At 35.8% G+C, this 13,106-nt stretch overlaps 3 protein-coding genes across 6 annotated transcripts; 2 read left to right on the top strand and 1 right to left on the bottom strand.

The window, feature by feature from the left end:
• The first annotated feature begins 75 nt into the window (after positions 1–75).
• LOC107273010 (tRNA (guanine(10)-N2)-methyltransferase homolog) lies at positions 76–2,248 on the top strand. 2 transcript variants are annotated; one of them, XM_015750787.2, is made up of 9 exons: positions 76–215; positions 300–365; positions 450–695; positions 774–908; positions 976–1,239; positions 1,327–1,465; positions 1,540–1,738; positions 1,800–1,926; positions 2,001–2,248. In XM_015750787.2, exons 1-9 carry the CDS (start codon positions 150–152, stop codon positions 2,160–2,162), a joined length of 1,404 nt encoding a protein of 467 aa, XP_015606273.1. In that variant the 5' UTR covers positions 76–149; the 3' UTR covers positions 2,163–2,248. The 2 variants fall into 2 exon arrangements, with proteins under 2 accessions (XP_015606273.1, XP_015606276.1); XM_015750790.2 differs by having other exon boundaries at positions 1,853–1,926; positions 2,001–2,138.
• A 9-nt stretch (positions 2,249–2,257) lies between these two features.
• Positions 2,258–4,575, bottom strand: LOC107273012 (ER membrane protein complex subunit 2). Its single transcript, XM_015750792.2, has 7 exons — positions 4,441–4,575; positions 3,992–4,105; positions 3,760–3,910; positions 3,522–3,665; positions 3,143–3,299; positions 2,948–3,043; positions 2,258–2,875 (listed from the first exon to the last, which is right to left on the bottom strand). Exons 1-7 carry the CDS (start codon positions 4,472–4,474, stop codon positions 2,702–2,704), a joined length of 870 nt encoding a protein of 289 aa, XP_015606278.1. The 5' UTR covers positions 4,475–4,575; the 3' UTR covers positions 2,258–2,701.
• Positions 4,576–4,710: 135 nt separating this feature from the next.
• Positions 4,711–13,091, top strand: LOC107273006. Of its 3 annotated transcripts, none has more exons than XM_015750779.2 (3): positions 4,711–4,850; positions 4,918–8,288; positions 8,374–10,032. In XM_015750779.2, the coding sequence occupies exons 2-3, from the start codon at positions 5,829–5,831 to the stop codon at positions 10,030–10,032; spliced, it is 4,119 nt and encodes a 1,372-aa protein (XP_015606265.1). In that variant the 5' UTR covers positions 4,711–4,850; positions 4,918–5,828. The 3 variants fall into 3 exon arrangements, with proteins under 3 accessions (XP_015606265.1, XP_024946097.1, XP_024946096.1); XM_025090329.1 differs by lacking the exon at positions 4,711–4,850 and having other exon boundaries at positions 4,895–6,354; positions 6,421–8,288; positions 8,374–13,091; XM_025090328.1 differs by lacking the exon at positions 4,711–4,850 and having other exon boundaries at positions 4,895–8,288; positions 8,374–13,091.
• Positions 13,092–13,106: the final 15 nt, after the last annotated feature.

Genomic DNA, 13,106 nt, shown 5'->3' with positions numbered 1-13,106 from the left:
TGACCGCCATTATGATCAACACAGTTCAACAATCCAATTGGCTCAAATACAAATTGCAGCTACGACACATGCGGTCGTGTATATTATTATGAATGGCATGCATACTAAGAGCTTTTCAATTACTTTAGTTAAATCACAGACAATTCAATATGAGTAATCAATGGAGAAGGTATTTATTTTGGTTTGCTCATGAGCATGTAGACTTTCGACTGGCGGTAAGTGAAAATTTATGAAATAATACTTGTATTGTGATAGATTGTGATAGGTTACAATAACTTCAACATAGCTTCATTGTTTAGGAACTGGATTCAATTTTGAATTTGTTTAACATAAAGTTGAAGACTATCTACAAGCCTAAGAGTGACGTAAGAATGAAAATAATAACATTAGTCTATTGTTATTTCATGAAGTGTTAAATATTATTAATAAATCTATATTCTATGATTTAGCCATATTGGATAGTGGAGTTGCCTTCAGAATGTGCAGTGCAGAAAATTGCAAGTAGGTCAATATCCTTGCGGTTTTGTATGGAGTTATGGGGTAATAGCAAGGATGTTGATATTCTTCATAAAAATTTGAGATCTAAAGCAGAAGAGATTATCAAACCATACTTCAGTAATGATAAATCATTTAAGATCATTGTTGAAACATTTTGTAAGCATTTTACGCAAAATGAAAAAATCCAAAAAATAGAGGCAAGGATTTTATACTCCATACGACTGTTCATATTTCCATCATTTCCAATATTTATGTCATTTTTTATTATGTAAAAGACTTTTAGTTACCTACCTTTCCAAGGAACTGTTAAATTAAAAAATCCAGATACCACCCTCCTGTACATAGAGTATTATGGTCTGGATCCAAATGCAATTCCTGAAAAGCCATACGAACTTTTCTTTGGACGATGGGTAAGTATTATGAATTAATACAATTATGTTTTAATCAATTAAATATAACATCCTTTTCTGTTCACAGATTGCAGATGGACAAAGAGACTTGATTCAAAAACTCTCATTAAAAACGCGAAAGTTCATAGGAAATACTTCTATGGACCCTCAACTGTCATTACTAATGGCTAATCAAGCACAAGTTAAAAGAGGAGACATAGTCCTTGACCCTTTTGTAGGTACTGGATCCCTTTTAGTTGCTGCATCACATTTTGGTGGCTATACATTTGGAACGGATATAGATTTTTTAATGCTCCACGGCCGTACAAGACCAAGTCGAATAACACAAAAAGTAATAGAAAGATGAACATTTTTATTTCATAATTTTATTATAGTATGATCATAGAATACAAATTTTTAATGAAATTCTTACACATAGACCAGAGGAGAAGATGAAAGTGTTGCATCGAATATGGAACAATATGGAAAAGGTTCATATTATTTAGACGTTGTTGTATCAGATTTTTCTAGACCTATGTGGAGATCAGACATGCGCGTTGATTCAATAATTACTGATCGTAAGTTCTTCCCAGTAAATTCATCCATCTTTCTTATCATGCTGTAAGGATATAAAGTCATATATTTATTTTAGCTCCATATGGTATTCGTGAGGCAACAGAACGTGTAGGTACATTAAAAACACATCCAGTAATAGAAGAGCACCAAGCTGCTACTCACATACCTTCCAAAATTGTATATGGTTTGCCTCAGATATTTCAAGATTTGCTCAATTTTTCTGCCAAACATTTAAAAGTGGATGGCAGACTTGTCTGTTGGTTTCCTTTGTATAGGTAAGCGAATCAATTTTCATTAGTCTACTACAATAGGTTAAAATATAATAAATTATTGCAGGGATCATTATTCGGAAGGCCAGTTACCTAATCATCCTTGTCTATTTTTGATAGGAAACTCAGAACAAGTACTGAGTAAATATACAAGTCGTCGATTATTGACATACAAAAAGATACGAGATCCACTGGTTTGTAGTCTCAATATGTTTATGAAAATTCTTCTGATTGATATGAAGAATGAATAAAATTAATAATTCACTAGGATGGCGACGCTATAACAAGTTCTAACATAGTGGATTTTCGAGAAAAGTATTTTGCATTGGGTGATGAGACTCGGAAAGAGAGGAGATTAAAAAGGGCTGAAGAAAGAGCAAGAAATAAAGAAGACTGGGAAAGAAGTAACAGGGAAAGTACGGAAAGATAACTACGTTTGTTTGTACATAACAGAACTTTAATTTTTTTTATCTGTTAATATAATAGTGTATGAAATAACAATTATATAACATGATACTTTGCGCATTATTTATTTATTTCTATGCATCTGTAAAACTTGAATAGTTTGATCACCTGTGCTCTATAGAAAAGTTTGCGAATTACTGTGATACAATCAGTGCAATAAGACAAAGTACGGATGACTTATTGCAATGATTTTTAGTTATTAATACTTGAAATTTCGATATTTTTACCAAATGTCTTTGATAGATGAATAAATAGTAAATATGATTATAGTTTATTGGAACATTTGCATATCCGTCAGGTAATTCAATGCGTACACAATTATTAATTGTCCATGGATCTTAGTTTTGTTTTTGTACGAAAGCTATCTCAAAAAAATGCTCTAGACATTTTTGGCAACAATGGCATGAGATGTGTGTATTGCATTTACATATATTACAACATTGAAACAAATGTACAAATTATTAACTAAGTCGATTATGAAAATTTAGTTTGCTAATCAAACTCCTAAGCATCCAGTTGCAATTGTCCTAATAATCCTTCCACGCCCCGAACATCGTCATGAGATGCTTTTGCACTGTACTGTTTCTCTATTTGATTAGCAACCCAGCTGCTCAGTTTTACTGCTTCTTTTTTCTTTGCTGTTGGGCACTTTGCCGATAGAGCAATATTGTTTGTTACCTATGAAATGAGATATTTCCTTCAGAAAAGAACATTATAGCTAATAATATTCATCAACTGAAAGACACTTACTAATAGCAATCCATAAAGCGCTCTGATATTATTTGGATTTAATTTCACTGCTTGGGCGAAATATACTTTTGCAATCTCCATATTTTCATAACCACCCTGATGGGATATAAAATAAAGTTAGGAATTATGATTATAGTCAAGTACGATAAGAGAGTGTGAAAAATGAAAGTCTGTTTCCATGATAGTGATTGATACCTGAGAATATTTGATTTCTGCATATCGTTGATAAATTAAATGACTATGTGGATTATGCAATATAAGCTCCTCCATGCAAAATGCAGCTTTGGAATATTCTTGTTCCTGTAAATACAGATCGCACAGTTCGTGCCATGCCTCTTGATCACTCATGAATCTGCAACATCCATCAGGATTGTTTATTATGATTATTTATCGTATTTGAATATGCACTGTCTGGTCAAGAGTACATTTTTCCAGATAATTTGTGCAGACATTAAGAACGTTATGAATCTTTATACTGGCATCATGCGTGATTTGCCCAAGACACAAAATATTTATTCTTAGGCTAATTATTTTTTCTTGAATTAATATTCTACACAAAAAATATTTAGCTAACTTTTTGAGATACTCTGCAAGCTCTTTAATGGCCTCCGTTATTCGTCCTTTAGCTTTCAAGATAGCAACACGTCTCTTCCTAGGTGCGGCATTAGTCTCATCTCTCTTAATGATAGAATCTAATACTTCTAGTGCTTCATCATACCTAGGTAAAAAAATATGAAATTGCAAAATTAGTGTTATCTACCAATTAATGATCAATCAATGTTAAAATTTATGGAATTAACATATATTCATACATTTCCAATGCTTCTAAATGCATTGCATGATATTTGTGAACTCTCAAGCTTCCAGGAAACTCTCGCATGAGAATCTTTATGCAATATTCAGCTAATGATAAACGATAGCAGTCCAATGCTGCTACACATACTTGCTCCAATATCAAATATTCTGCAATTAATAAAATCTTTCAGTCAAATTTTTACCAGATATATATTAATTAAAGAAGAAGTACAACTGCTTAAATCATACTTTCATTCCCAAGATGATCAACTTTGTCCATCAATACTGCCTCCCATAAATCTACCACGTCTTTACTTTTCCGTTCAGAATCCTCTCTCCAGGTTCTGAAAAGATCTCGGACCTCTGAAAATGAAATAAAATTGAGAATATTAAATTTAATTAATATTATTGAACTATCCCGAAATTCCATTCTCATTCAAATTAAAAACATGCGACACCCTTACTCCTGTCAATAAAATATATTGAAAAAATTTCACTGATACTATAAGCACACTTATAGTGCTATATGTAAAAGTTATACTAAGTTTAGTTCTACGCCTGTGTACTTTTATTTAATCAATAGAAAATTTTCATACTTCATAAAAATGCAAATAAAACTACAGTTATCTTGCAATATTATTTTGAAACCTGTTTCATTATATTAGAAATCAAGAACAGTAAACATATCAATAACTTACCCGACCAAGATAATTTATCGTAATTCCATGCCATGATTCCTGGTTTTTAAAAGAAAAATGTGATACAATCAAATGATTCAACAAAACTTGACACGACACACGTATCGAGGTTATATGATGTGGGTTATAGGAAATATCAGCATTGTCAACCAAGCGCAATCAAGCAAAAAGTCAACGTCACTCTTTACCAGTCAAGAAGGCAGTGGATCGTTATTCAAACAGTTAAAGAACAATGCATCAGAGTATTCGTGTGCTTTTTATTATTCGGAAGTTGCTGTTAAGTGTTATTTATTTAAAGTAACTGCAGACACTGGAAGATTTTTATATTTCTTAAATTAATTCACAATTTCTCTGAATCCACAAAGCTCAGTACTAGATGTATATACAAATGATCCACCTGCCATTAGAAGGTAATCTGACAAGGAAACATTTACTACTGAATCAAAACTCTTACTAATATAAATTTTGTTACTGCAGGTTTTCATGGCACGTTATCCTGAATAAGTGAATTACGAAGTAGTTGATAATGATATAGGTTAAAAAAAACTGTCATTCGTTGAGTTACATGAATAGATCACTTGTTTTTTGCAAAACATTGATTTACGAAACAACATCGTTCTGCAAGAAATTTGCAATATTTTAATACCCAATGCGCGTTACGAGGTATCATGAATTATTTAGTAAAATGAATAGGAGATAACGATTATAATTAATATGCGATATGCTGAAATTATGCAGGAAATTGTCATGAGGTTTTATTGAAAAGTGTAGAGTGAAATAAACAGGTGTTCTTGCTAAAGGATCAAGTAAGCAGTGGACAGTATAGTGTGTATAAAGCAAACATGCATGGAGGCGCTACGGTCGAAGGAGGATTTCTTGTTGCTCTCATTCCTAGTTGGAATATTGCTCGTTGCTGTTATCTGTTGTGTTTTTGGGCTGGAACTGGGCGAAAAACATGTCGTTTTGATAATTGCTTGGCGAAAAAGTGGCTGTGAGCGTAGACGAGCGTGGCCCTGCGTGTGCGTATTAATATCGCGGGGGTGTGCGGAGCGTGCAGGTGTAATTTAATAAGCGCAGGGGAGGCAGGCGATTTAACAGGATATCGATTTGTCCGCGAGTGCTGTGCTGGCTCCATCGCACACCAACCAGGCAGCCATGGACGTCGATATTTTTGGGGCACAGCCTGCACCGTGTCGGGTAAGCCGTGTAAGGCCGTCCCTAAAGGCCTGATAGGGCCCGAAATGCGAGAAACAGCCGCCGATACGGTGCAACAGTAGGAAGAAGCGAGAGTCGAAAAACGGTAGTGCGTTCCTTTCCACGGATTTCATTGTGTTGACGTACCACATAAAGGCAACCAGCCAGGCGGCACACGAAGCAAATAACACACAATGGATCTCGGCGGCGCAGGTACTGGAGGGGCCGTGGCTTGCCCGGTCTGTACTCTCTACTTACGCGAGGGTATCAGCCTTCAAAGACATTTGGATACTCATCCCAAGGAACAGGTTATAGAAGCTCTCATTAAGGCTAGCGCTACTGTGCCTCCCCTAACGCAACCGCCTTCACCCACGATAACACCTCCACAGACTAATCCACAGGTACCCACTACAGGCACTCATATTCCCTCCCAGTCACAGTACCCCATCGGGCCAGTTTTTGAGTGTCCACCCATGGGTACAATGGTGCCACCGCAGTTTGCCTCCTTTAGCTACCAGCAATTTGTCAATAATGGTACCATGATGATTCCGCAATATGCCATGGCACCTCAGGCCAACCAGATGATGCAAATGTTGTACAATCCTTATGGCATGTATCAGCAACAGCAGATACCAACGGTACAAATGATTTCGCCCATAACAACCATTCCAACTACAACCCGGATCAGACCTGCTGTGTCAGTTGCTGGAGAGATTAACGGTAGGACTGTTACTGTACCTGCAAACAGCTCTGAATCTAAACAAATTTTACCTGAAATTGTGTCAGAACCAGAACCAGAAGCAGATAGAGTACTAACGGATATAGATGTCCCAGAAACATCATCAGAAGAACAAACTCAAGACAGACATGAAATATTTGACGGTAACGGAATTCACGTGGAACACAGAGGACAGCAGACTCAGAATTCTACATCTCAAGAGCAACACAGTAATCAACATGAATACCAAAGCGTTACACAATCTTTAACCATTGCATGTGAATCTAGCACGTCCGAAGAAGAAAAGTCACAATGTGTATTGCCAGATGTTGACGAAGGCGATAATTCCAACATAGTCCCAGATCAAATGAAATGTAAAACAATTGAATATGAAGAATCTGAATCCCAACAGTACTCGCAAGGGTATGAAAAGAATGTCACTAAAGAGAATGAAAATGATGTTACACTGGTAGAAGTTAACATACAAATAGAGGAAGAAAAATTAGATAGTGAACAAGCTTTAGAGAATGATGAACAAAATGTAAATGAACCCACACAAGCAGAAGCTGCTTTAGACAAAGAGATGAAGGAATCGAGTCAACCAGAAGTAGAACAATTAGAACGACTACTTATCACTATTATGGAATCAGAGTTTAGTAGCGTACAGATGAAAGAAAGTAACGAACAAAGAGAACGAAAAAATAGTGAAGAAAGGATGATCATCGAGCGAGAAAATACTGTGATCCGTGATACCATAACTGTTGATACAGATATAGAAGAATGCAGTGAAACAACACCTAGTGCAATACATCAAGAGGATAATTCTTGCAAAGATATCGAAGAAGCTAATGAACAATCCCCATTAAAAAATTGCACTTATTCGCTAGAAGAAAACCTTTCTTATATTTACCGATACAAGCACAGTTTGTCCGCTCCTGCATCTCCGGTTTTGCCAAAAAAATCACACAGAACGTACTCCATGCATTCTGACTTTGGTTCTCTTGAAAATCTCAGTATATATCCAGGTGGTTTCGATGCAAGTAACTTACAAGATGACGAAGATGAGGACGACGAGGAAAAGAATGATATGGAAGATAACTTTGATGAGGAAGACATGGATATCGAGGAGATTCCAAGTCCTCATACTCCTTTTACAAAAAATGATATTACAGATTGCACCAGATCGCACACACCTCTTTCTACGATCAGTGGAATATCTGTTCTAAGAGTTCGAACTGACCTTAGTAAACCTTCTTCACCAGCATCCACACATTCATTTTATCACATGGATGCAGATAGTTTGAGCAATGACGCAGACAGCAACGACGACACTGAATTGTCACCTGAAAAAGATCTAATCGATTGCAGCCAAGTTCTACAGGACTCTAAGAGTATTCACCAGGAGGTGATTGTGACTGATAGTTTAGAAAAGAAATCAGACTCGAATCATACGTATCATCAATCAGTAATTACGGAGCATGTCAGCTCCTTTCCTGTTATTCACTCACAGCAGCCGATAATCATTCATGAAACTTATTCAATGTCCAACAATAAAACAACGAACAATCTCCTAAACCTTTCGGAACCTACTGATCCGATGACTAGTACAGATTCCAAGATTTATCAGCCTAGCAAATCGATTCTCCAAAAACCGACGACGGAACTCCTGAACATCAATGAGGATGCACATGCTGGACCGATGAACGTCTTTGAATTCGACGGTCTTCAGATTCTAGTTCCTAGTACATTTATAAGTGAATCGTCACAGAAAGCTGTGAGTGCTACTAGCCAGCAATCTATTGCAAGTAGCGAGGGAGGTGCTGGGATTGATGAAGAGGTTAAGAGCGTGAACATGCGTGCTGATGAGACAATGCCACCACGAGGTGAACTATCTGAGCAGGAGAGTAATGGATGCACAGAACACTCTGCATGGCAGGTGAGTTAATAATTCTTACAATTTAAAAAAATTATATTAAATAAATAATATTGATAAATCTCGTTAACTTTTCTTTTGAATATAGTTGTACATGAGTCAGGAGTCTTCGAGGATGTCTACATCATACGATCTCATGGCTCGAGAAAGTTGGGAGGAATCTGAAGGATCAGATAATGAAATTAGCGGACCCTTATTGGATAGTCGTTCCCTAGCTACACATTTCACCTCCAGCCTCTTCTTGGACCGGGACAGGAAAACACCTACGAAGAGAACATTCAAGTGTCCTCACTGTAATGAAGTGTTCGACTGCCCCAAGGAGCGTAGAGTTCACAGTACAACGGTGCACAAGGAACCAGGTCCAAGCGGCAGTAGAGATAATACGGAGCAACCTGAAGTGAAGGATATTAAATTGCTGGATGGTCGTATGAATATGTTTGATGCATTCGTGCCAGGTTTACATGTGCAGCAATCTTATCATCAGCAGCCTCTTCTACATCAACTCCAGCCTCCAACACAGCAACAGGATATTTCCAGGGTGGAATCTGATCAGAAGATTGATAATCTGACAATCCCTCCTGCGATAGATGCGTGTTGCTCAATATGCAATCAACGATTTAGCAGCGAGAAGTCTTTGCAGATACATCACAGAAGGATGCACGTGACTGAAGTGACAAAACGCCGTGAAAACGCCAAGTGTCAAATCTGTAACGAGGAATTCCCTTCAGTGGTGTTGTTTAACTCTCACTTAAAAATACATCCGCTAGAGTGCGGTCAGTGCGGGAAATATTTCTATAGGAAACAAAACTTCAAGCTCCACATGAAACGGCATCTAGGTATTAAGCCGTTCCCTTGTACCGTTTGCGATAAAGCATTCCTTACCAAGCAGAAGCTTGACGAGCATACAAACGGACACACTGGCAATGCTCCTGTGAAGTGTAATTTATGCAACGAGACATTTCGTAGATATTCCAATTTAACCCAGCACAAGAATAGACATCATCTTAATATTAAGAAGAAGTTGAAGGACTATATATGCCACTGCGGCGAGGTGTTTCATACTAAGAAAAAGTTAGCTTGGCATAAAGAGACTCACGACGAGAAACCTAAAGCTTGCACCTACTGTAACGAGAGGTTCATTCACATGGCGAGCTTGACACGTCACATGCGTCGTGCCCATAATCGAAGATTTGTTCCTGATGCTCAAAGAGAAAGTGAAAATGTAGAATGCCCGATTTGTAAATGTATTTATTTACGTTCTTCCTTGGCCGTGCACATGCGTGTTCATAATGGTGAGAGGCCCTACGAATGTCAAGTTTGTTCCAAGGCCTTCAGCACCAAGTGGAATTTGCAATTGCACAAATGGACTCACGCGGCAAGGAGCACAAAACCATTCAAGTGCAATCAGTGCAGCGCTGCTTTTTATCGACATAGCGATTATACGGCTCACATGAACTCTCATAGAAACGTTCGTCCTTACACGTGTAATTATTGCGGGGCGCAATTTATACGCAAATATAATTGCTTGCGACACGTTAAGGAACACGAGGAGAACAAGGCGTACACTTGTGACGTATGCAACAAAACTTTCCACCGATCGTACTACCTTAAGGAACATTTACGTGTACACTCCGGTGCGCGACCATATTCATGTCACATTTGTGGAAAATCAAGTAGCACCAAGTCCAATCATAATAAGCACGTTAGGATTCATCACGCGCGAGAACCTGTAAATACAGAAAATTAATAGGCCCCAGGTCTATGTCTGATATGGCATTACGATGTCTCAAGTGGTCTAAAGTGCTGGGTCTATTCAAGGTTTGGATCAAAGACATGTCAAGTAGCATCTTGAAAATTTTCATCTTTCCTATAAAATAGTGTAACCGTTATCAAGACTTGCAGAAATGACTGTTTACCTATTGCTCTTAGGTACGTTTTACGATGAAAGATACGACTAATCAATTTTTAAATATTACCCATCAAACCTGAAAAACAGTGGTACGAGAGCTCGATATCAGTTTTCTTTTTTTTTTTTTCTTTCTTTATGCTTGACAGATTTGACACCTTTAATACACAAGGATCATTTCCAAATTTATGCTCAATTGAAATTCTCTTGATGTATCGAATGGAATTCTGTAATTTTATTAAGGACGCTGCATCTGCCTATTTTCTTTTGTTCGCAAAATTTAACGTCACCATTACTTTTGTTTATTCGCATGGATAAAGTAATATTTAAAGTACTGCCATCATTAGATGTTTTAACATGAATAGCGTAATGGATTCTTGTGAAATTAACAAAAAATTGTCTAGATTGACAAAAATTTAAGTAATTCCAACGTTTAATATTACCGAGTGCATTATAGTATTTTTAGCGTAATCGGTCATGTTGGATCGAATTTCACTGATACACATTATTTCATTACTCTCGATTACGGCGCAGTGAAATTTCATTGTCACACTGCGAATCGTATTTAATTCTTTAATCTATTTTAAAGATCGCACTTGCTGTTCTCAGATTAACATTACTTTTCATTGAACAAACCTTTCAAATAATCATTTGACATCTGACATTGAAATCTTAAGTTTTCATCCAATCCTCCTAACATACTTGACTTTTCTATGAACTCAAATGATAACAGTAGGACAATTGTGATACCGGTATTGATATCATGTAAAAACGTGAATTATCTTTTATTACTGTATATAATCAATCGAATTACCGAAACAAAGAAAATCATTAAAGAATTCTATTATAAAAACAGCCGAGGAAGTAACTCGAATCGACAAACATTTTCTTTTCATTGCAGAGACTGAAAAGTTATATCAAATTTCTATATCTTACAGAAGATCTTTGCGGTAATTATTAATTATACAATTGTCATTTAATTGATCAAACAATAATGACAGCTACAGTCGTCATCCGATATCAGTATAAGAACAAGGGACTCCTTTACGTTATGACCCATGTGAAGATGGCGGCATGTCAAATATAAATTAAAAGACTGATATCTGATGAAGACTATAATGAATAATACTTATATCTGTTCAGTAAGCAAGACGTATTTTTTTTATAATTCGTATCAATTACTTCTAAAGAATATTTGCGTTAATTTATAAATTAATTTTCGTAAAAGCATTCTTCGTTTGAATGGTCCTACTGTTTAACAAGAATGTTCAGTTTTAAGATATTCAATTTAGTATAGTAGTTTCAATGATTTCGTTATGGTCCGACAACCCTGATTTATAAGGTCCAGTGACTTGAGACCCTAACTACTTAAGGTTATAATTGTTAATGAAAATTAACTCATATGTGTCTCAAAGACTCAAGTAGATCCTTTTCGTCAAGGGCTACGCAGTGAAACACGTTTGCCAACTAATAGCTATTAAATATAATATATATATTTATATATATATATACACACACAAGCATGTATATATATGTATATATATATATATACATACATAAAAACAGAAAATAATTAACCAATTAATATTACATAATTATTAAACTCTTTTACGTGTCAATCGTTGTAAGTGGATTTTTTTTACGATAAACTATTTTACATGAAGCGTGCATATTGCAAGTTTTGCGCATCAGTGTCCAGTGTACTATGTGTGACGGCCCATATTTATTTGCGTAAGATTATTGCGCAAGGGGGCCTATTAATTACTACTACTACTACTACTACTACTATTATCGACTATTATACGATAGTCCTGAATCTTAGTTGTTATTCTTATATATTTATATATTTTGCAATATATAAAGGTGATTTTTTATTGGTAATTCCAATACCAAGACTGATCGATGTTGGTTCTCCGTATTGCTCTCTGGTACAAATTTATATAGAATAATATGTTACTTGAGTTTGCGTTATTTTGGTTACTTGTGAAATAAGCATTCGAGGGATTGGATTGCGTTTGGTTGGATTAACAAATTATGATCCAGTAGTATACGGGGTCCAAATTATAATTTTGTTAAAACTAATAACCGCCTGACAATAGTTAACTATTTCAATACTGCTCGAGAGGCCGAAGAGTTCTTTTAAAAATACGTAATAACCAAGAGCCTCTTTCTTGTCTTGTACTAATAATGTAAAACGAATTGACAGTTAGAAATTTGATTAACGGGCGAATGATATTTAGTGAGGGTTTGTCAGCGTGTCAAATGTATTTTGAAATTGCTTATTGGGAGTTGTTGACAAAGGAAGTTGAAAGATAATACATTCATGATAATGTACAGGAGAGCAGTACAGAGTAAAGAAACTGAAAACTGCCTGAATGAAAGATACAAATCAGCCGATTAGATTTATTATATAGCATTTGTTAACTAAAAGAAATCGACATAATCAAACTTGTATAAATATATAACCGTTACAAGTATCGCATTTGGTGTAAAGCTACTATATATATACACACATATATATATTTTAAAGTATAACTTTATTTTTATGCCACGATCATTTTTTCGAATTAGGATCTAGCGACCAACGTGTGTGCATGAACTATATTATCTGGCATATTCGGGCAGGTTGTAGAAACCCACCTAAAACCAACATCGGCGTCCAAATGTGCAATTGTTTAGTTAAGCAGCATGTGCGTACAGTAGGGTGAACGCGAGTTTGTACATAGTGTACATATGTATATCAATTATATTTTATAATAGGGCCAACGAATGACCTGGCAATTGAATATTGTATGAAATTTAATTCATGCTATATGAAGATAAAAATAGGATAATTATTATCATTAAAGAAACAATAAATCAGCATGTGTATACCTTAATAAAAGTTATGTATTGAGGTACTTTTTTAAATAGGT

This window comes from Cephus cinctus, unplaced genomic scaffold, assembly GCF_000341935.2.
Source record: "Cephus cinctus unplaced genomic scaffold, Ccin1 Ccin1_scaffold1343, whole genome shotgun sequence".
Classification (NCBI taxonomy): Eukaryota; Metazoa; Arthropoda; class Insecta; order Hymenoptera; family Cephidae; genus Cephus; species Cephus cinctus.
Note: the sequence above shows the minus strand (reverse complement) of the source record. Positions and strands in the feature narration are given on the sequence as shown.